Consider the following 23,884-nt stretch of genomic DNA (forward strand, 5'->3'; position numbering starts at 1 on the left):
CAAATGCGCTGATGGTGGAGATCTGCAAACTTTTGTGTAAACAGAAGCAGAAAAGGGAGAAATGGAGATCTTCTTTTAAATGCAGAGACCCCCTTTCCTTAGACTTCCCAGACAGGCTAAGGGAAGCACCATACACGAGCTCGTAACACTCAACCCACAACCACTGATACAAAAGGAACTTCAGCAAAGTTGCATCTCTGCTTTGCAAGATGAATCAATGTCTTTTTTTTTTTTTCTTTCCCAGACACCACCATGAATTGGAGAAAAAAAAAAAGCACTACTTCATTTTAAGCAAAAAAGCTTTATTTTAGTTTATAGGCTTGCTTGTATTAAAAACAATTATTTCAAAATCAAATTCACATAAAACTCAGCATGTAAATAAACTGAAGTTATCATTGGTCAAGATCCATTTCTGAGAGACAAGGGCTCCAAATTACACTTTAACGACCTTGCATGGCAACAGGTAAAACTGGCATGGCAGTAGCATCTCCTAGTTTACAGGCCGAGTTGTTACACAGTCCATCCTCCCCATCACATTTTAAAACACCAGCAGCAAACTGGTGCAGTTCAATGGTTGCTTATTTCCCATTAATGCATTGAGCAACCCATGAAGAAAGTATCCCAGTTTCATCTGCTACTTCACACGAGTAAGTGCTCTTCAGCGTTGTTACAGGCATTGCTACTTTCTTACAGAAATCAAAGTACTTGTCTTAAAATCTTTTCCTTACAATACCAACATACAGATTTTCAGAGGAAACTCACAATCAAGCCACATTATATACACTTCAAATGTACAATTATCTTTAAAAATGCCTGTGTACAAAATAGAGGGTTCTCTTACTAGAAAAACTCACATGCTAGATTTCAATTACATCAACATTTCAAAAGAATTGAAAATAATTGATGAGTAATAGCAACATTCCGATTTACTAGCAACCTTCCTGCAAGCAAGTGTAGAGGTACCTGCACTATATTTAAGATTCTAATAAGCTTTTTTGGACAATTTGCACTATAAACCTCATGTATGAAGTATGTGAAAAGCTCTCAGTTGTGATGAAAGAATAAAAGCTAGTTAATTAGCGCAAGATTATTTCAGTAAAATATAAAATTATGCTACTTGTGAAGTAAATACTGCAAGGGCACCTGATTTACAGCCAGTTAGACAAAGAACATTATTAGTGACTCGAACGCATACATTAGTTAAAAAGTCAAATATATACAAAAATATATTAGAAAGTGGTTGAGTTTAACCACAGGCTCATGTAAAAAATGTTGGTTTAAATAGCAATAGCAAAAAAATAGCTGTTTTATCTATCTGCAACAGTACAAAAGGCAAAACCTACATATGAGGTAGCAATGCCAAATTTGAAAAAAAAACCAAACCAACTTTGGATTGAGGAGGATTTCCTACATTTTCATAGCATATCTATCAATACAAATATTTAAATGACACTTCAATTGTTTCAAGAATTAATACATTAATTTACAAAAACCTTTATTCAATGAACATTTTAAAAAAATTACTGGAAATTGATTTAGTTACTGATTTCTCCTGTTTCTAAACAATCTATCGCATTTTCAAATCCAAACACTGTACAGCAAAAACGTGGAGGCTTTATTATACACTCAGTAAATGCTATGGTACATTAAGACAATTTACAAAGATCAGAATAAGCCAACTCTGGTCATTTTATTCTTTTCTGTCAAACACGCATACACTGCACCTTTTCCTATGCCGTGTTCAATGAAAGATGCAGGATTAAGGTTCACTACTCACTTCCACAGCTCTGCGTACAGCTGCAACAAGTGGTTGTATCATCTACCTTCAGGAGCCTGAGCCAGAAGCGTGGCTTCTCTCTAGGGTCAGGGGCACTGCCAGGCAGCAGCTCAGAGTCCCCCTTGGTCTGTGCTGAAACTGCCTCAAGCACCTTGGGATGGGGTGGGAGGGAACAGTCATGCCCCTTCACTTCTTCCCCCAATCCCATTCCTTTGTCCCTCCTGCAGGTGCAAGGCAGAAGGGGCCACCTTGAACCTCCCTGACCAAAAAATCCCATTAATGAAAAGCCAGGAGGGGACAGTCACCCAGCTGAGCTGTGCCAGCTCTCGGCTGGGGGCTGCAGGGTAGCCAGCAGCACCGGCCCCTCATGTGGGCTGAACCCTCTGCTTCCAGATCCACTGATCAAAAAGACCCTGCTTCTACTCCGACTCAGGCAACAAAGTCGGACATCTCACATTAGATGGTACAAGTCACACCAAAAAATGAACTGCATGGAATTTCTGTATTTATTGTATTAAGAAAATAATATACTTTACATCACAGTGCTTAATTAAATGCAATTTAAAAAAATGTAAACTCAGGATTCTAGATAAATTTTAGCTTGAAAAATTAGGGCTCCAAGACTTTTTAAAATTCACAATTTTTTAAAAATTGAAGTCACAGACAGTCAGTTCACATAACTCACATATTTAAGGTTACTTGTAAATACCTGTTGATGCACTTCACTGTTTGGTCACTTTTTTTTTTTTTTTTTTTTTTTTACAAAAGCCTAAATAACAAATAGACCAAGTGCAAAGGTAAGAGGTATATTTTTTATTTGCAAAGAAACTAACTTTAGAAGTAATTTGCAAATCAGGCATCTGGAGTACTCTAGTAGATGTAAGGAAATATGCGGTATGGTACACGCTGACAATACCTTTCCCATGCCAAACCATATTTTTGCTTACAGTGATGTTCATCACGAGCTTCTCGATGAACAAGCAAGCAGATAAAATATATCACATAGAAATATGGTAAAATGTGGTTAAAACCTGTAGAATAAAGCGAGAAAGACAGTTTAGATACAGCCAAAAAAAAAAAAAAATCCAGAAATTTTAGCTGTTAACAACATGTACTAAGCTGGTGACATATACTTGTTATGGACTAAAGCATCTTTTATTGTAGAGCATCAAATACTCAACAGGACAGTGCAAAAATTGTGACATGTACATGCAGATAGGAAAAGACCCACAGCCCCATCCCCCCCCAATAGTCCTTAAAATTCAGTCAAAATCTACCAAACTTACTCTCAATGCATACAAAGCTGGCACGTATTTTAAGTTCTTCATCTATCAAAACCAGAGAAATAGTCAAACCTCTGCAGCGCTGAGCTGCCCCACACAAGACCCACAGGGTTTTCTCTATTTTGGCTGTAGGTGCTCACTCTAGCTTTGCTCAGAGCATGCTACTCAGCTGATCCCCTCCCACCCCCATGCAGTTACAGCAACACTTCCACTTCTGCCATTATGATGCTGACAGAGGATCCGAGTTCCCCACTTTCATGGTGGGAACCCTCTTCCAGGATACTGTCTACAAGTGTATATGCTAATCTAGTGTTGTCTACTTTCAGTTAAAATCCAAAATAAAATGGAGGAACATCTGAACTCCAGCATCCTCTCTCAGCTGATGCCCCTGGTCAGGGCCTTGACCACTTGGTGACAAAGTCTCACTCTACCAAAAGCCCCTGTGTCCCAGTCTGCAAAAGTCAGACTGTGCCTCAGCAGAGTATCCATCATGCTCATTTCTGTGCTTTTATCAAACAACTCCTTCAAGCAAGGGAAGAGCCCAAAACAACTTTTCAAACTTGAATGAGAAGGGGCAGGACTACCACAATCAGATGTATTTTCTGAAACTCTTGCTGCTCTTTTGAAGCTATAAAACCCCATTGGCTCCCTCATTTCCTTCAAGTGTAAACTTCATGAAATCCAGGAAGTATTCAGGAACAAACAAACTTCGAAACAGAACTCCATTCCTTTGCATTTGGTGATCTTTTTTTATTTTAAAATGTATTTTGCCTATCCATCCCTATATGTGGTAGCCCTTGTCTCCAGGCAAACTCCCACTTTTGGGGAACTCCCTTTGAAAACACCATAGCATAGCCACTAGCCTAAAAAAATGTAACAACTTATTAGCAAGCAAGCACCATCTTTATTGAATGATGGAATGTCAGGAAAAAAAAAAGTCAAATCTATAGTAAGATACATAGGATAAGATACAAGAGAAAAACTGCTGTCACAGAAATTTGCCATTCACTTAATTACAAGTTTTAGTATCTCAAATGATTACCGGTTTATATTTTAAACCCAGTCAAATGCCAAAACATACAAGCATTTTTGATCAAACCCACTTTAGTTTCAGGAACTTACCACAGGGGAGGGACCATGCTAGAGCCATGATGATGTCACCGAGATAATTAGGGTGACGAACAAAACCCCACCAACCAGTGACAAGAAGCCCTTTTCCAGTTGCAGTGGGTATAAATTTCAGATCTGTGAATAGAGTAATTGTAGTCAATACAACAATTGAAACGCGCATACAACAAAGAGATACTGTATAACAATTGAACAAACAAACAAAAAAATGCACTTACTGGCCAATTTGGGATCTGATGGATTCCTTCGGAAATTATTCTTCTGAGAATTTGCACTACGGAATATGTAATACCCAATACCTAAAAATAAATATCATTTACTTTGCATTTGCAGTGTTTTCCAGTTTTCTTTCTTTCAACAAAAGCACTCTCAGGCTCTCTGCCACTCTTACTACATCAAAGTCTTTTCCTCAGAGATAACAACTGATAACTCTCCAGTTCTCAGAACTCTTAGAAGACAGAAATGCTATTGGAAACGTATGTTCCACATGCTCTTACACATTAGTGAATAACTTTTTAGGATTTTGGAGATGCTCTACTTTCTCATCTACTTTTACATTTATATCTGAAATAGTTTATTAACATAGAATTTGAAATTCATATAAGGTGATGTGCTGCAATTTGTAAGATTATAGCTCTATTTAGCAGCCCAGTATTTTGCTACAGTGCCTGCTCCATAAACAATGAAGTATTATCTGGTTTTGAAACTCTTCCCCATCACTTTTACAACGCAGCTTAAATTTGCTTTTTCTGAGGCTGTATTGAAAAAACATGATCATAACATACTTCAAATAGAGACTTTTTAAAAAGAAAAAACAAAAAAATATTAACTGAAAAAGAAAAAAGATGTACTTCTCAGGACTGCACATGGTAAGTTGTATGCCTTCATATTCTTTTGAAGTGTTTCAATACCCTTTGTCACATCTGCAAAGAACTTTTAGGTTTACTACTTAGGTAAAAGGCACAAAGTAGAAAGCCTTATTGGTGCAAAGTTCCTCTAAACACATAAGATCCTCTCTCAAAGCACTCAGCTAGAAGAAAGGAGGTGTTTTCCACTGACGTGAGTTTGTAACTATGGGCATCAAGGAAGGAGATGCAAATTGTTAAACAACAAAGCCTCTTTTTCCCTAGGTTTAGTAAAGTTACTGATTTTTTTTTTTTTTTTAAGAGGCACTCACTGTCACTCAGACTTTTGAAAGGCATCTGCTACACTTCATTCAAAATGTTTTAAATTACTTCTGCAACTCCAGACAGCATCCATCCAAAGACACGCTTTAGCAGAACAACTAGGTGTCCAGACTCCCCTTTATCCTTCATTTAATAAAATGAGAATTTATTACATTTTTTGTGTTAAACTGTAGCCAAACACATGCTTCCACCAGCTGTGGTAATACAGAATATGTGATCACTGTATCCTAAAGTTTCACCTCGCAACTCAAAGAAACAAAGTTACTATGAGTAACAATCACATTTACTGTAACTTACAGTTCAGAATGGTAATTGCAGCAGCAACCGGCCACGAAATTGCAGTAGGATGACTGACTAAATACAAAGCCTGCAGACTGTAGACAAACGGAACCCACACCAAATCTCCAAACGCTAGCATGAATCCAAATCCATCATGGGTAATATCCATTGTAGTCAAAACAGCTTCCTAGAAACAAGAAGGAAGGAATTTAGAATTTACAAAGCCTCATTCATTTAACACTGTAATTAGAAATGGTAACAGTTTAATATGATTGCCATTTACCTCATTCCAAAGAGCATCCACTACATAAAGAAGCTGGAAGCTGTTCACAAGTATCATTGACAGAGACGGCATACTTTGATTGTGTATCTTCATCTCAGCCAAGAGCATTGCAAAGTTTATAACAACCTAGTTTAGAAAATACTTGATTACAAATTTTCCTTGTAAAAGACAGCGGTCTTTTCTGTTACACTACAGGCCATTTTAATATAGATGGTTTTGACCAATATCTCAGTTTAAAAAAACATAGTAACCTATTTCACAAGCCACAGTTTGCAATTAACTACATTTCTGTAGCTGTATAACCTCAACATATGAGTACTTTAAGAAGGGTTTTCATTTCCCACGAAGCAAAGAAGCTAGAATGTAAGAATTTACCTGAAGTGAATAAAAATGGTCATTAAAAATCCGGCAACATGAAACTGTTTGCAAGTACATTTTTCCTGTTTATAGATACATACTATATCCTTAATACCAATTTTATTTACATATATAAAAATCAATTTGTGTAATACTTAAGCAAATAAAATAACTAAGATTACTGACTCACCCAGCCAATTAATCCTGGACGCAACTCACAGAAGTATTTGAGGTCAAAACTGCCAATACGAGGGTTTAACTCATGTCCAGTAAAAAAATCATAAACAAAATAGCCTGCAGGTAAGAGATAGCCTTTGTTAGCAATACTGTTTCTTTTATCTGCCACTACACTCCTCCCCATAAAGTAGTTCTCTCATTATAAATAAAAAAGGCACCTTTAGATTGGCAAGAAAAGTGTGAGAGTATATGCAAAATGTAAACCGTGTGAGTTTAGCTTTGTATTTTAAATGGCCCAAATATTTTATTTATTAGGAGGACTAAACACTTTAGAAGTTACTGCAGGATTGTTTCTCCTTTACACTTGTTCCTTCTTTATTTTCAGCCCTATCCTGAAGCTCACATCAGTTTCCATGAACATGATCTTATGGTATTCATTAATTCTACTTATCCTCCTACTTCTTTGCTCTTCTCTAAGAGCAAGAATTCCTTTAGCTGTGAGAATTACCTGTCCATCAAAAGAGATGGATAAGAAGGAAAAGTCCTTGACTTTGAGATATCTTGCACTGAGTTAGCAAATAACAAGCACTTTGCAGAACAGCCACAGAATGCTACTATGCCACTTACAGAGATCAGAACTGCACTTTTCAAAGAAAAACTGTTTATGATCATTTATTATTTCCCTCCACACACATACACGCTGTGCTGATAAAGGAACTGAGGATATCCGAATACTTCATTTTAATACTCTAAAAGTTCTGTTCATAAACTCCCTTTCTTAGTCACCTTATGATCATTTTTAAAAGCAGTTTGTTTAGTGTTTAATGCTAATCAACTCCTCTATTGTTTGTCCTACAAAAACCATATGCATATAATTGACACTTACTAGGTAGGCAGTCTCACTCCTGAATCAAAATTTCTTTGAAAACTCAATTCAGCTAACTAGATTCAAAAGTGCACAGCAAAAGAAAAGTTTAGAAACACACCATAATTTCAAGTTCTGCACCTGACTTCCCAAAGCCAAAACGTCTAGATTTTTCAGGCTTTTTTTTTTTGCCATCCCCAGCTGTTTCAGGAAAAGGCCCCCATCAGAAGCGGCACCATGAGGCAAACTAGACAAGCCTCTTAGGCAAGCACTGAGAACTGTAAGGAAAGAGCTGTCCTCTCATCGCTAGGGGACTAGACCAGCCAAAATATTTTTGTGCACACTATTCAAGATAATCAAACTAAAACTTTAAGCATTTTATAGTATCTGCACATCAATAAAAGATTGCCACCTAATTTGCAACATTGATTCTACATTGGCAGAAAGTAAAAGTCACAGTAATAATAACCAGCCCTAAATCTAGCCTTGAATAAAAATGAAAATGTAGCAAACAACTGGAGAGAAATTATCCAAAATATTTATAACTCACCAGAATTTCCTCCTGGTGCTAGTTCTTCCTCGGGTGCTTTCAGAGACCGAATATACAGATAAATGCTCAACCCCATAGAAAAAACTGCAGCTGACACTGCAAACTGCATGAAGTGATCATATAAATAATGAAGTTCGACTTGAAAGTAGAGTAAAATTCCAATAGCTGCAGCAGTCATCATAAAAGCATAAAACCCTAAAGGATGCAGAAGAAAAACATATTAGCCAAAATGAAAAAATTAAATCCTTCTAGTAGAACCTACCCAGTCCAGCCTATCTGGATTTTTACTTCTTCCAAGACTTGTCTATATTCGAATAATGTCTTACGCATCCCGTGGCTCTTGAGGTCCAAACTTCCAGGCAATATACCTAGGACATTCTATCTATATCCTGAAATTTCCTGTGCTCCTCATCAAAAGGACAAGAGGCAGGAACACTGAGCACTCCTACATTTTCTTACCACAACACAGGAGCCAATTTCAGATTCTAGTGGAAAAATAGACACTGACACTACTACTACTGATAATAATAGCAGGTCACAAAATCTTATCTGTGGCACAGTTCAGATAACTCCAAGAAAATACAGTTATGTTCATACGTATCTTGACACAGACAGCAGTAATTAATATTAAAATGACTATAAAGTCAAAATTTGAACAAAAACTTTTGTATTTTGAGAGTGTAAAATCATGTACAATGGAACTATGTCCAAATGTAAGCAGGCAGTTGTATACCGCTCTCATCTAAGTACCCTTTCACAGAATCACAAAGGTTGAGTTTACAAGGGACCTCCGGAGCTCATCTAGTCCAACCTGTCTGCTCAAGCATAGCCACCTAGAGCTGGCCAACTGCCCAGGACCACATCCACAGATATTTCGAATATCTCTAAGGATGGAGACTCCAGAACTTCTCTAGGATATCTGTGCCAGTGCTCAGTCACCCTCACAGTGAAAAAAAGTGTTTCCTGATGTTTCAGACAGAACCTCCTGTATTTCAGTTTGTGCCCACTGCCTCTTGTCCTGTCACTGGTCGTCTTCCGTTCCTCAACAAGGCTTTCAAAGCTGCTCTGAGAATTACCCTTTGCAGCAGCAAGAAGATGGCTTCTCTTTCCCCTACCCCCCTTTTTTTTTTCCTTTTTAAACCATCCATATCCCATAGTTGATTTCCTCCCTTTATCAAAATACAGAAAAAAAAAAAAATCACAGGACTATGCCCCTACTAAAGGCAGAAGTCCAAACCAAAATAAGTTATGAGGCAGCCTCAATATGACTCACTTCTGCAGGATGTAATTCACTCTGCTTCTATGATTTACAGCCCTATTCCAACTTCAAAATAGTGCATCTTACCAGTCTATGACAAAACCCCACTCAACTTTTTAATACAAACATTTGGATTCCATTACCACCAGACAGTGTCCAACTTCAACTGACTAATCAAATAGGTAGTCTGGAATACCTGCAAGGCATCGAAGCACACTTTTCTATTTAAGCCTGAAAAAGCAGCACTGTTGAAATATGTTAACCCACACTCAAAACCTAGATGAGAAACTTGCCTTTTTCGTAGGAATTGCGATCAGATCTGAAGAAGGACTCAGAACTGTTCTTTGCCAGGCAAGAATATGAACATCTTAAATCAATTACAACACACTTCTTACTAGTCTGTAAATCCGACATATCCAAGATCCTCTAGACACGTGGGATAAGATCTCTTCAGATCACTCCTGAACATCTTCCTCTGGAGCAGGTGTCCTTGTTACATGGACACCACTACCACTTCTGATAGGCAACAGCCTATTTAGCCGTTACACAAAGAATATGACAGGACACAACTGGATGCAGACCAGGTACTCTGTGTGGTGCAATGTCTTGCTCTTGGGGCAGTCAGCTCCTGATCATCACTAACCACCTTCTCCCAAGAAAAGGCTCATCCTATTTTACAGAAGATTTACAACAGATACCTAGCTGGACCACAGAGTATATCTTTCACCATTTGTATCTTAAGGTATTGAGCAATGCAAATCAGATAGCGGTATCACATTTCAGAATAAGCAACTGCAACATGCTTACCATTTATCCTGTACTGCAGTTTCCTTCCATTTGAAAGGGGCAGGCCTTCTACAACCTAGGAAGAAGAAAATACTAATGTTTCAACAAAGTACATTCTGGGGACACTGGCAGGGGAGGGAAACTGGAGAGATCTCTGCCACAAAGACATTCAGTCAAGGTAACCAGTTGGACACATTCAAATCTGAAGATCATGTGTTGTTCTCAAAAGCATACTTAGGATATCAAAAGAAAAAGGGTAACAGCTTCAAATAAAACACACTTAAAAAAAAAAAATCTCTTCCTAACCAGCTTCCAGAAAACAGAATAGCTTCAGTCACTGTGAACATGTATAGCAACAGAACAACATGACTGAATGATTTATTCTAGTATTCCTTCAGAAGCCACCAGTATCCCTCTAGCCATAAAGAGATGGAAACAGAGCATTTGCTTGACACACATATGGCTAGAATGGTTTACAGGTTCCCGGAAGTGAAGATTACCTTCCAAAACACTGGCTATCAATAAGAAACTGAGTATCAAACAATGTGTCAATTTAAGAGCCAGATAGAACTCTAGAAGAATTTTGGGTATCACACAAATTTTATCCATGCTTTGATCTGAACTCCTACATAATGCCTTCTGTCTTTTCTACTGGAAGACTGTGAAATGCACAACCATTACATTCTTAAACTGTGCTACTTTAAGCTTACAGATATCTGCAGTAGCCATATTCCAGCTTAACATGGAAAGCTAATTCATTTGCTTTCCAATTCACTCCATTAAGCACACATCCTACCTTCCAGCCTAACATACAAATTAATTATCCATAAAGACTCCATTGCTATTGAACAGCTTACCTTTCCAATTGGCAGCAAGTAAAACAGAGCTTGAAGGAAAAACCACAGAAGAAAAATACCAAACACCCTAGCCTCCCAAAGATTCTCCAGTGCTGGGAGAGGAGGAGGGAAGTTCAGAAGACTGGGGTCATCTTGTTCGCACATCGTCAGCAAGTGCAATACAGTAGCAGGCAGGAAAAGTATTAATGCAAAGGTCCCTGCAAACAGACATTATGCTGTATTAGAAGATAAAACATAGAAAATAAAAACCTAGTTTCAATCCCACTAATAAAACTCAGTATTAGCTTTAGTAACAAAAAAGAGGTTGTCATTATCTATTCCTGAAGCAAGACAGTGGCAATCCACCAGCCACTTAATGGGATAGAGACATTCTTCTCACTCCCATACGGGTTCATGTAACCAAACCGAAGGATCACACCCACCGCATCCCTTTGAAACTGTATAAAGAATACTTTACTGTCAAGTTCGAAGCACCTGGGTTTTGAAAACGTAAAAACCTTGCTAAATACTTATTAGATTCAATTTGGAAATATTTAAATCTCACTGTGCAAGGGAAGGCTCAAGATCTTCACTACATTTCACAAGAGAAACAAGTCTAGTAACGGTTCTTTGACTGCCACCAGTACCAGTACAGACTACGTGAAGCGCTGTCATATTACTCTGGATTCTGCAACCAGGGTCCAAAAATCAGAAGAACAGTTCTTGACATGACAATATGGTCAATAAGTAAAAACATGAAAGCGCTAATTTTCAACTGTTATGACAATTTGCACACATACCAATTCTTCCACCAAACTCTAGCTCCTTCGTTTTTGATGATGTCTTCTCGATTGTTTTTGTTGTCTCAAAAATCTTTTTCTCCGGATATATCTCTTCTTTCTTTTTTTCTTTTATGGGATGCAAGCTGTACTGTTCAAGCACACGCTTTATGTCCAGGTCTGGTTTCAACTTGTGCTGTTAATGAATAAAAAGAATTTACTAAAAAATTTCCCAGTGATTTTACCTTATTTTACTCCAATATTTTATATTTAGGAGGATATTATTCACTATAAAACACCAACATACAATGTGTTTTATTCTACATAGTACTCAAGTTTATGCATTTATATGAAGAGCCTGCTAAAACCAGTTTCATTGTGATCACTTAGGCCATGATTACATAGCAGCAGCAGCTCCAGTACAGCTCTTCCATTCCCATCCTCCTCCCCTCCTTTCTGCTATAACTTTGCGCACTAGCTAACAACCAGAACTAAAGAACTGATTTGGCTTAAAAATAAAAAAAATGGTATCACTTTCTACCCCTGAATATTCACGCTGTAAAAGCACAGGAATGAACACAAATAACCAGTGAGGGTTTGATGGAAAAAATAAACCAGAAAAAGGGATGTTATGCAGCTCTAGTACTCTTCCCTTCTGACAACTCTACCTCCCCTGAACTTTGTTAGCCGAACAGTAAACTTATTTGACCTCTAAGTTTTACATTGTGTTCTATTTCTCTTTTGTTATTGTATTGCCCTTTTCAAGGGATTTCTGAGAAAGTGAAGTTGGAATGTGACAGAAAACTGGAAGTAAATACAATGTTCATACCTCCAAGATTATGGATGTGTCATTTCTTTCTGTACTGTCAGGTTCACCATTGTACCTTCTGGCGTTATTCTCACTCGGTTTCTGGTTAAAAGAAAAAACCTAATCTTAGCTTTCTGAAAATAACAGCTACATTAAGTATATAATGAATAATTAAGAACAGTAACTAGGTTTTTTTCAACTGCAACTGCTCCAGTTTTCTCCACAGGAAAACAAGCGGGTTCCACACCCAAAGTATGAACAGTTTCAGCTCACAAACAAGGGAAGAAAACTCATTTAAGAAAAGGAAAAGGTTACCAATATTTTTTGTATTTAACAGTGAAATTAAGCAAAAATACAGCTTCCAAGTTATTTTAACTCACCATTAGGAACTATAAAGTACAAAATATATGTCTATTTAGTAATTCTCTTAAGAAAGCAGAGGAAATTTCAGTGTCCTGTATATGACACTGCTCTGCAGGACTGAAAGTTTTTTTTTTCCATTAAATATCTTTCTAAGAAATAAATTGTCTTACCAAAATTCTTTTAATGAGTCTAGCTTACACAACTCTGGGAAGACACGACTCATCTGTTTTGTCTTATTTCAACTGAAGCTTTGTTGACATGTACCAGGTAATTCCAGTCATACAACAAACAACAGATCAATCCCACTCCTCAATTAGAAGCCAGGAGAAAACCACCAAAGATATTTTAACCTTTTTGTCAAAAGTAAAGTGCAGCTGCTGGCTACAAAATCCTCAAAACAAGCATATGGTCCACAGGCTATGCACTGGGTCACACAGCTCAAAGTAGTTCACTGCAAAACAAGAACTACAGCTATTTCAGTGCCAAAGAATGCTTTTAGTAGTAGCAATTTACTAAACTAAACATATCTATTCAGCTTAGACTGGTCTGGTTTAATGTAGCTGAAACCTAACTAAAACCTATCTATTTTCAATATAAGATCAGAAGGTGTTTCCAATTCAAGGGACTGTGTCTCAGACAAGTTATCACTTGAAGCTACCCCAAGAGCACAAGAGGCAAAAGAAACGCTTTTTGTCTCCTAATAGAGAAAGATCACCTCCGTTATGCTTCACTTACAGAAAACCAGAACCAGTTTTAGTACTCAGTATAACCTTCACAAAAAGGCCAAGAACAAACATAATAAATTTCAGCTTTTAAAAAAAAATTTGATAACCTTATAAATCCTCACAGGATAGTTTATATAACAAAAACAGTTCTGCAATATTATCAGTCAGCAAGGCCATATATATATATATATATAGTCCACACTTGGATTCTGCAGCAATACTCCCACAGAAGCTTACATGTTTTTGATTACTATTTTAGTGATCTGTTCATGAAAACAGAACTCATTCTATTTCAAAGTCTAATACCTAACTGTCAGTTATTGATCAATACATCTTAAAAGCAGGCTAACTTCCTATGCGCCATTTCACAAGTGGGAGCACATTGCTAACAATGACTTCAATATTAAAATATTTAAGAATTTGTGTGTATTTGAATTCCAAGAACTTCACTGTACCACCAAATTAAAATGGAACTTAACAATATACGTTTATGTTTCAAAAATTTCCTCACAGCTCGGCAAGCTAGAAAGCCTATTTTCAAATTTAAAAAGGCAGTTCCGAGATACACTTTTGCAGTTAATTATGTTGTTCAGAGAACATGAACTACAGCAGGCTTCTACAATAACAAACACAGTATGCACAAAAGAAATCTTCTGCAAATAGCAAAAATTTGTTGGAAAAATCCAACAAACCAACACACAAACAAACAACAAGCCTAATACCAGTAGAGCTAAGTTGGTTTCCTGAATGGTTTTCTTTTTGTCATCTTTATGTTCTCTGCCTTGGGAAGAGGAACGACGTCTGCCTTTTCCTGCCCGACCAGGAGATCTAGACCGAGATCGAGATCTGCTAGTACTTCTTCTGGAGGGAGAACTTGAAGACGACTGGCTCTTCCTGTGCTTGAATGATGATTGTGACTAAAAGGAAGAGGGCAAAAGAAATCAAAATATTATCTTAGGTGTTCCAAATAACAAATTTATAAACTTGGGGATTTTTTGATGAAGACTCTGGCATCTAGTTCTACAGAATTGGCTCTTCTTTCCTGTACTGATGTTGTACAAAGGCTGTTAAGAAAGAGCAGCTACAGCATACTCACTGGTAATACCCAAATAATCCTGCTCCAAGTCCAACTGCTGACAATTGCTGTCAAAGCTACAGAAATCAGGATATGGATGTAAGCTATCAAAGTGAGCACCAAGCTCTTAAGCATACTACCTCTCTTAAGCCTTTGCATAAGTAAATGTACAAGGCACATACATTGCCACCAGAAAGTGAAACTACAGTTCACATAAAGACACACAAGCTAGCTTTGAACTTCTGCAGATTTCAGAACAGGCCAACTACAGCAAGCATTCAAATAGCTTTTTTGTCTCACGCATCATCACATTTTAAACTGAAATGACACTTGTACACAGAGCTTTAAAGGCCTTCATTATTTCATTTTTTGTTATGAATAAAGATATGTAAAGACGAAGGGATGTGCTCATATACATATGACACAACCCTTTTTGAGAAGTCCCCAATTGTCATAAATAGAGCAAAGTACCCTATGAAACCGCTGGAGACCTTAAACAGTACAAGCTATCCACAGATGTTTTAAGTATGTGCTTAAAGGGCATATGCTACTTATATTTACAGTGATTCTTAACTACACGTTTGCATTTGTTTTCAGATTTTCTTACTCAGAAGTGGAAAAAAGTCAAATTAGACTCAACCCTCTGGGTACTACCTTTATAAGCTACTCGACAGCAATTTTTCGTGAACCATCTTGCTACAGAATTCCTGAACGATCACACTTGGTTTTCGCCAAATGTACTACTGTTTTTTCAACATGAAGAAAATAATCACACTTCTTTAAAGACAGCATTCTGAACTTCTACTTGAGATGCCACATAGGAAAAAGCTATTATTTAGCACCAATTCCTTGAAATCACAGTTAAAAACTCACAAGGCGACTATCCAATTATAAGTTGTATTTTTATCTACATCAGAAAATCAATATAATCATCCATTAGAAATACCAGTAATTATATGAATGTATACTCACCCTTATATCACTTTCTCTCAATGCAAGTTCAGTCCCATCTTTGTACTTAACAGTATAAAGATGGGAGACATCATCGTAACTAGTCACTTGTACTTCGTAGTACAGGACACTTCCTGGCCAACGGCCCATTACCATCTCGCCATCAGCATACCTCTGGTTTGGCATTTTCCAGAAGGAATCCCTAGAGAGAAATAAATCAATATACACAACAGCTAAACATCAGGCTTCATTTTCCCCTACTCTCTTTCCATACCATTTAGGCTCGAAAGGGAAACTTTAATTTAAACAACTCTTCACCTTAAGTAGGCAAAAACCTGCCTGGTAAGAAAAAAAGCAATGATCTATTTTCCAAATGAATAGTAGACAGAAGTAGTTGTCTTAAAATAAAGATTTAAGCTAGATGTTACAAAAAAATGTTCAAATGTATTAATAGTACATCTAGATTACTATTCAACTATGATACACAACCTCCATCATCAGAGACAATCAAAACCAGGCAAAGCACACACCGGAAGGCTGTGCTGCCATTCAGCGTGACCTGGATAGGCTGGAAAGCTGGGCAGAGAGGAACCTGATGAGGTTCAACAAAGGCAAATGCAGGGTCCTGCACCTGGGGAGGAACAACCCCATGCACCAGTACAGGCTTGGGACGGACCTGCTGGAGTGTAGCTCTGCGGAGAGGGACCTGGGTGTCCTGGTGGACGACAGGTTAACCATGAGCCAGCAGTGTGCCCTGGCTGCCAAGAAAGCCAATGGAATCCTGGGGTGCATCAAGAAGAGCGTGGCCAGCAGGACGAGCGAGGTTCTCCTTCCCCTCTACACTGCCCTGGTGAGGCCTCATCTGGAGTACTCTGCCCAGTTCTGGGCTCCCCACTTCAAGAAAGATGAGGAGTTACTGGAGAGAGTCCAGCGGAGGGCTACAAGGATGATGAGGGGACTGGAGCATCTCCCCTGCGAGGAGAGGCTGAGGGAGCTGGGCTTGTTCAGCCTGAAGAAGAGAAGGCTGAGAGGGGACCTAATAAATGCTTACAAATATCTGAAGGGTGGGTGTCAGGAGGATGGGGCCAAGTTCTTTTCAGTGGTGCCCAGTGACAGGACAAGGGGCAATGGGCACAAACTGAGGCACAGGAAGTTCCATCTGAACATGAGGAAGAACTTCTTCCCTCTGAGGGTGACGGAGCACTGGAACAGGCTGCCCAGGGAGGTTGTGGAGTCTCCTTCTCTGGAGATATTCAAGACCCGCCTGGACAAGATCCTGCGCAGCCTGCTGTAGGTGACCCTGCTTCAGCAGGAGGGTTGGACTAGATGACCCACAGAGGTCCCTTCCAACCCCTACTATTCTGTGATTCTGTGATTCTCTAGAGGGAAAACAGTAAATTAGATGGTAGAGCCCTCTAATCCTATTTTCCTGTGGTTCTACAAAAATTACAGAAATGATCATTTCTAAATATCAAAATAAAACATCCCCAATCTATTCAATACACAGACACATTACATACTTTCTTCAACTTATTACACCAAACACTCAACAGTTAGGAAACACCAGAATTTAGGCTCCTGTCTAGGTTGAGTCTTTTCCACCTATTTAGCACAAGGCACGTAATGCCTTTTGCAGTGGCCTGTAGAAAAAAAAAAATACAGAATCAGAGCAATCACATAATGTCCTGAAAAACTAAATTCTACCCCAGGCTGCACCATTAGATTTTTACTTGATAGCAGCAAAACATGGTTTGAGTGACTACCACACTTGGCCCACCACACCAGGGTGCTGAGAAAACCACAACTACAATTTAAAGAAAGTTGTGCTTTTTTAATGTAAAGTCCTGTATAACTCTTTGAAAAGTACCTTGTATTATGTCATTGCCTTCTGAAAATAGATATCCATAGCAGAAGATACTTTTAACCTGAACTTCTGTGGCTCAGGCTTCAACATACAAAGTGAGGGTATCTTAAAAGTGTAAAGTAAAATACACACTAACTTCTGTACCATCACCATTTGTATGATGAACATGGCAGGGGTGGGGAATGAGGAGGTGGTAGTGAACACGACACCAAACCAACCAGCAAATTTTTTTGTTTCAAAGCATTTTAACTTGTTTGCTGTAAATAAGCCATGAAGTCACATAAAATGAGGCAAAACCAAATATTTAACTAGATACTCACTCATTATACATTAACTAACCTGCAGCAAAAAGTTAGATTGCTTGGCAAAATACACTGTCAATAAGAAATCACAGACCTTCATAAAGCATTGGTGGATGCGGCTAAGTGAGTCTGTTTAATCAGCTTTCAATCTGAAATCTCCTGAAGTTGCTGCTGTTAGATTTTACACCTGTGTAGCTCTCCAAGTCAAAGAAGAAAACAAAAACTTGGCAAAATTCCCTCGTGGATTTTATTTCTAATATTCCTAATTGCTTCAGAACAGAAACATCTGGCCATCTCCTCTGCTGTATAATATTTGAAGGAGCAAAAAGAGTAACTTTTATAATTGGTTTCACTGATACTTGCCAGTTAGAAAAACAATGAGTTCTAGTCTATGCTTGTAGACACATGCTCTTCCAGTTCATCTGTCTTCTACCTAGCATTTCTTGTTCCAGTCTTATTACCGACGACTTCTTTCTGAATTCCCACTCCTCCGACTGTTTTATCCCAGTCAGTTAAACCCCCTCAAATTCATATCCTTGTTTCTTACAACCCCGTGAAATACAATTTCCATGTTTTTATTTCAAATTCTTCTCCATTCTCTCCTTACCCCCCTTCAATTCATTGGGGGTTTTCTGCCTTTTCTGCCCTTGTTCACCAAACTAGTTCCACTTCCTCTTCACCAGCTCTGGGCTCAAGATCTGATCTCAATCCCCATCTCTGTCTCCTTGCCCAGCTTTCTCATCCAAAAGAGAGTTCTTCGGAAGATCCACTTTTAGTACTGCTCTTTCCCCAGTCTCTCACACAGTTCCAGCTTCTTCCTCCTCTTCCATAAACAGTCTGAACATCAGACCTCCACCAAGTCCAGCCACAGCTTTCACTCAATGTCATAACCTGATCAATGACTTCATTTCCTCTTTGCTGTTGTACTTCCTACACTGCAGTCAACTGCTTTTTCTGTTGACCTGGAACACTTCAGGCATCTTCTGTAAACTCAGAGCCTGACCAGGACACAAAGCTGCCAGATCCTAGGACAAAGTTGTGAAAAACAGAATCTTTGGAGTTCAAGTCCTTTCAAAAGTAATGTACAGTCTTATTAATGGAAAAGCCTACTTATTCTTCTATTTTTTCCTTAAATATTCAAGCTTAATAATGAAATCAAACATTAAACACTAAAAAAAGTAAATATTACTTCTTACCCTATCAAAACATACCACCTCGTTCTGCACCCCTGTGCCTCCTGTGAGGAAGGTTTGCAATCCTCACTCCATATATCCCAGTTCAAAAACTTACACCTTTTAAAGGCAGCCTTCATCTGCTCAGATAACAAAAAGCATTTCTGGCATCAAGAAAAATAAAGATAGGAAGTCTTCAAAAAAAAAAAAGTTCAGAAATTACAGTTTGAATTTACTGCGTTTTCAAGTGCTACACACATACCTGACAAATTTCAAGGTCCCAGCTGGCATCAGCCTGATGTTCAGAGTAGTCCTATACAAACATTTTAATTCACTGGGCTTCAAAATATATACCTAAGCGACCTCAGAAGAAAATTATTTCATACAATGAACCCTGTACTGTACAGATACCTGACTGCAAGTATATTCACTTACTCCCAAGTTGAAATTTGTGTTTTCGGCACCATTACGATTTTCCTTTAGGAACCCAGACTCTGAGGGAACGGCTCAAAAGAATTCTGTATCCTATACCAAGCCAAGACAATTAATGCAAAAGTCCCTGGAGCTTAAAAGTTGGTCAAGAAGAAAAGATACTGCTGACTCAACCAAGAATGAAACAATTAAAGAGAAACATGGCAGAGAAACATATTGCCCCATACATCCATTTCTGGTCTTTCTTAATGACTCTCTCACTAGATGTGTGGAAAGATATTTTCTTGACATGGGTGAAGTAAGAAGAAAATGACTGCTAGCTTGTAGTCACTAGCAGATCATACCACATCAGCAGAAGCTGGGGGCACACTCTGAAGAAGAAATAAACCACTAAACAAAGCTTTCTGTCTTTGAAGAGCAAAGTTCATACGTATCCGGCGATTCCACTTACTAATTCTGACATCTCACTGCTGGTAGCTAATGCTGTGTACGTCAAAGGCGGGAGCCAGCTGAACGCAATAAAAGAAAAAACGAGGGAAAATAAAGAAAACACTGACAGTCGAGGCTAACAATACACAGAAAGTTACTACTGAATTGACCCAGGAGACAGAGCTACGCACGACCTTTCCAGGCTTGCCGTTGCTCATCCCGCGTTTCTAGCTCTTTACCTCCATAAGGGTGAAGGCACCTACCCCTGTTCAAGCTCGGCTCGACTGAGCAGCCAGATCACCTTCGAGGCTAAAAACAAGCACAAATAAGCCTCAAGCTAACAACAAAAATCCATCAGTCCTCAGGCGGGAAACGAGGTTTTTCACCAGAGGCACCGAACGCGGAGGGAAAGCGTCAGGACCTCGAGCTCTCCCCGCAGGGCTGCGGGCGGGAGGCGGCGGGGGTGCAGGCATCGGGCGGGGGGTGCAGGCCGCGGCGGCGCGCTGCCGGCAGGAAGGGACCCACCTGCCGCGGCAGGCCCGGCCCCTCGGCCCCGCTCGGCGGCCCCGCCCCGCCCTGCCCGCGCTCCCGCCCCTCTGCCCCTCTCCCCCGGCACACCGTGGGGGCCGCGGCCTTTCCCCAGCGCCCCGAACAAAGCGAGGGAGCCCAGCCCACCCCCTGCCCCCGGGGCCCAAGCGAACGGCCCGGGCGGCGGAAAAGGGCGCCGGTCCTCCGCCCAGCCCCGGAAGAGAGGCCCGAGCGGGGCCGCGGCCCGACGCCCGCGCGTGGGGGCGGGGAGAGGCGGCGGCAGCGACTGGCCGGAGCACTCCCCCCCGGGGAAGGCGGCGGAGGCGGGGGTGTGTCCCCTGCCGCGCCTGCCCCGGTGCCGCCGTTCCCTTACCTGGCGCCCGCCCCTACCGGGCCGGGCAGGAGGCGCTTCCGCGGAGCGGCGGCAGCCGGGCCCGAGCGTGGCGTCGCGGATGGAAACAACCGCCCTGAGTGACAGTTACTGCCAGGCAACGGTCCGCCCCCTCGCCCCGCCCGCGCCTATTGGCCAGGATGCGACGTTTGAATCGTGGGTGGCCGCACGCTATTGGCTGGCGCGCGATGGCGCGGTCCTCCCGCACGCCGTCCCGCCGCCCGCCCGCCTCGGTGAGGGGAGGAGCGGGGCGGCCCGGCGCGGCCCGGCCCCCTCACACTAACGGAGGGGCAATGGCGGGGGCAGGAGGAGGAGGATTTCGGGTCGCCATCGCGACGGCCCGCCACTTCACACAAGGCCCCGCCACCGGGCGGTAAACAAAGCCGGAGGTCTCGTATGCGGAGCGCTCGCGGCCTCGCCGCCTCAGGCGGCATCTGAGGCGCCGACCGAACAACTGCCCATGTTGCCGGCAGCCGGGCACCCAACGGGGCCGAAATGCGGGGAAAACACCCTCTCTCCAAAAGAGAAAATTTAAAAAACGGGTAAAAAAAGCAGCAGCGTGTGGTTAACAGTGTCCTTTTGAGGCAATTTTTCCAGAAAGGCCCTTCGAGTTCCTGGCAGATTTTGAAATCAGGAAGGCTAAGCAATACCTCATCAGACAGAAGAAAAATTGGTTGTGAAAAAGTCAACGAGTCCGGCTGAGCATAGTGAGCTTTAACGTCAAATTTAAGTTGTCTGTTTCAAGTTTGAAACTTAAAAATGATGAAGTACTTCAGGCATGAAATATGGATGTTTTTGTGTTTATATAATCTTTGTATAAACTGTCTAAATTTGGACACAGGCTGACAAGTCGTATTTTGGCCTAGTGAAGCTTCCCAAATGAAGAAAAATTCCTGAAAGCCAAGACCACCATTTTCCAATAGACAAGACTGGCAATACCAAACAGACACAGTGAAAATCTCAGATTAAAAAAAAAATAATGCCACCACAAAACAAAAACCCAAAACCCACAACCAAAACCGAACTGAGATAAATAGGGCCTATGGTAACCATGGGCTTAACTTGGCTGAGATTTAGTGTTATTTATTTGCTCACAAATTTTGTGAGTTGCTCATTTTTAAAGTTTCTAGCTATCATGTTTGAATGAAGAGTATGGCAAGATTTTCATGTAAGTAAATGAATGCAGGAAAGGGGCCTTCATATGTGAATTTATTTTTTTAAATATATTTCACTGTTTATTCTGCCTGGTTTGGCCTTGAACTTTGTATTTTTTGCAAGCAATTTTTTTTGTATTTTGTAAACCCCGACTTCTTTATTTTTTTAAACCAAATAGGTCAGGTTGTATTTTCTTATATGTTCATGGTATTTTTTACTACATGATACAATAAGAGGCATCTAAGTGAGATTAAAAGTTACTCAGTCAAACCAGAGTCACGTTTAAGCATAGATTTGAATAAATGCAGTCAGAATAAATTTGTGTTCTAGTGGTGTTAAGGCAGTCAGCTTTTATCTGAAAGACATTTTGTAACTTACTATACGAAAGAATGCAACTGAAGCTTCATTTCTGGCTTCAGATAATTAATGTTTTTGGTTCCAGCTAAGATTTTTGCGTTATTACTGTTGCACAGTTTACAATTATAACGTTAAGAACTGTTTTCGCTAGATGTCTTAATTTCAGCAGCTAATGGTGGGAATGAGCCTGCTTCGTTCTGTTGGCAACAGAGGCCTACAATTAATATGCTTTATGGAGTTTTTCAGTTGTAATCTCATTTAGAGAAAAAACATGCCTTCAGAGTAATGGCTTGGTTTGGAGATTGTTTATCGAACCTGGACTGGAAAGGTATTGGGTCATGAAGAACTGTTTATTACAATTCTGCCACTGAGCCCTTTGATAATTGGTATACATTAGAGACAGTATTCTGCAAATATTTATGAGACCATCTCGAGCCAACTGTTAAATGAGACAAATGTGAAATCCAGTCAGACTGTCATCATGAAAATGATATTGCCTGTGCCCCGCCGGAGGTTAGGTGTTCAGTGTCTGTATAAAGGCCTCAGAAACAGAGAAATTTGCCAAAGCATCTCAATCCCACAACATGAAACTGAGAAAAGAATTCTCCAGGCTTTCATTTCAACAATATATATTAAGCACTACAATATCACATCTACCTGAGAACGCTGCAACAACTGCGTCCCCTAAGATGCTGATCCTTCAAAATTCAACCCCTAGTTGTCCTCCTGATTTCAGTAAGAAGCGTAGGAGGGCTCTGGCGCTGGAGCTGGTCCCACCAAGGCTGCCTGACAACTTTTCTTCCTCTGATTCCTGTCCCTGAAGTACTCTTCAGCTGGAGGCAGAAAGAGGGGCAGGGTTTTGGGAAGAAGCACGGGGCAGTGGGTTTGAACTGCGCCAAGGCTCAGGAGAATGCTGGAAAACAATGTTGATAACCAAAAATGGGACTATTTTGTTCTCCTCCAGCAAGGGCCAGGAAAAATTGCTTTAAACGTAAGTTACAAATCCCAAGTCTCCTCAAGACAGCAGTATAAAGCTCTTGAGTTTAAGAGAAAATATGAAATAGTTGGCTGTGTAGAAATCTAATTCGAATAGTATTGGCTGTAAAATCTGAGTGTTGTCAAAGTAGAATTTGAGATTGCCTGCAGGACTGAAGTCTCAAATACTTGTAACAGTGAGGAAGGCCTCTGCAGGCTGTGCTTACTCACACGGGGCTGTGCACTTCCGTAGTCCTGGGAAGTTCAGTTATGCCGGCTGGCCTTGGGAGAACAGGTTGGCTATGCAGAGGACTTCTCTCCAAATGATGAACCCCTCTAAGACTCGAGGCACTGATTTTAGTATCCCAAGATATTAAGTTACCTTTAGTTTAAGAAATATTTTTAGAATTGTTGGCACATTAACTGGAGTTAATATCTCAAGACTTATGGCGCAGAACGGGTGACCATTTGAGTCCTCTGAATTGTTATTAAGCAGGTTACTGCTGCCTGTGATATTATGAATTACCAGTATTACTCTGTGTACTGATATTTAGGCTAACACATCTGGAGACTCAGAACTGTACGCTTTCTCAAAGCCACATGAAAACTCAGGTCACACAGTAGAGCCCTCAGAGAAGTCAAGTCTATGGAACTAAATTTAAGTAATGATCTGTAAACACTTCCTGAAACATGAAATTTTACTATAAACCCTTTGACCTTTATTTTTCTTTGTTACATAATAATGTTTGCATATTGTGTCTGTCTTGCATTTTCTCCCTTCCTATTTTTCATTTTGAATGAAAATGTTTGTG

General features: G+C 40.0%; 1 protein-coding gene across 1 annotated transcript; it reads right to left on the bottom strand.

Moving 5' to 3' along the window:
• Window positions 1–306: 306 nt before the first annotated feature.
• LBR (lamin B receptor) lies at window positions 307–16,347 on the bottom strand. The gene is made up of 14 exons (XM_075413073.1): window positions 16,144–16,347; window positions 15,489–15,669; window positions 14,164–14,358; window positions 12,375–12,455; window positions 11,567–11,741; window positions 10,788–10,984; window positions 9,952–10,006; window positions 7,887–8,081; window positions 6,485–6,588; window positions 5,938–6,063; window positions 5,673–5,841; window positions 4,407–4,487; window positions 4,183–4,305; window positions 307–2,808 (listed from the first exon to the last, which is right to left on the bottom strand). Exons 1-14 carry the CDS (start codon window positions 16,257–16,259, stop codon window positions 2,648–2,650), a joined length of 1,959 nt encoding a protein of 652 aa, XP_075269188.1. The 5' UTR covers window positions 16,260–16,347; the 3' UTR covers window positions 307–2,647.
• Window positions 16,348–23,884: the final 7,537 nt, after the last annotated feature.

The sequence above is a fragment of the Opisthocomus hoazin genome, chromosome 2, assembly GCF_030867145.1.
Source record: "Opisthocomus hoazin isolate bOpiHoa1 chromosome 2, bOpiHoa1.hap1, whole genome shotgun sequence".
NCBI lineage: Eukaryota > Metazoa > Chordata > Aves > Opisthocomiformes > Opisthocomidae > Opisthocomus > Opisthocomus hoazin.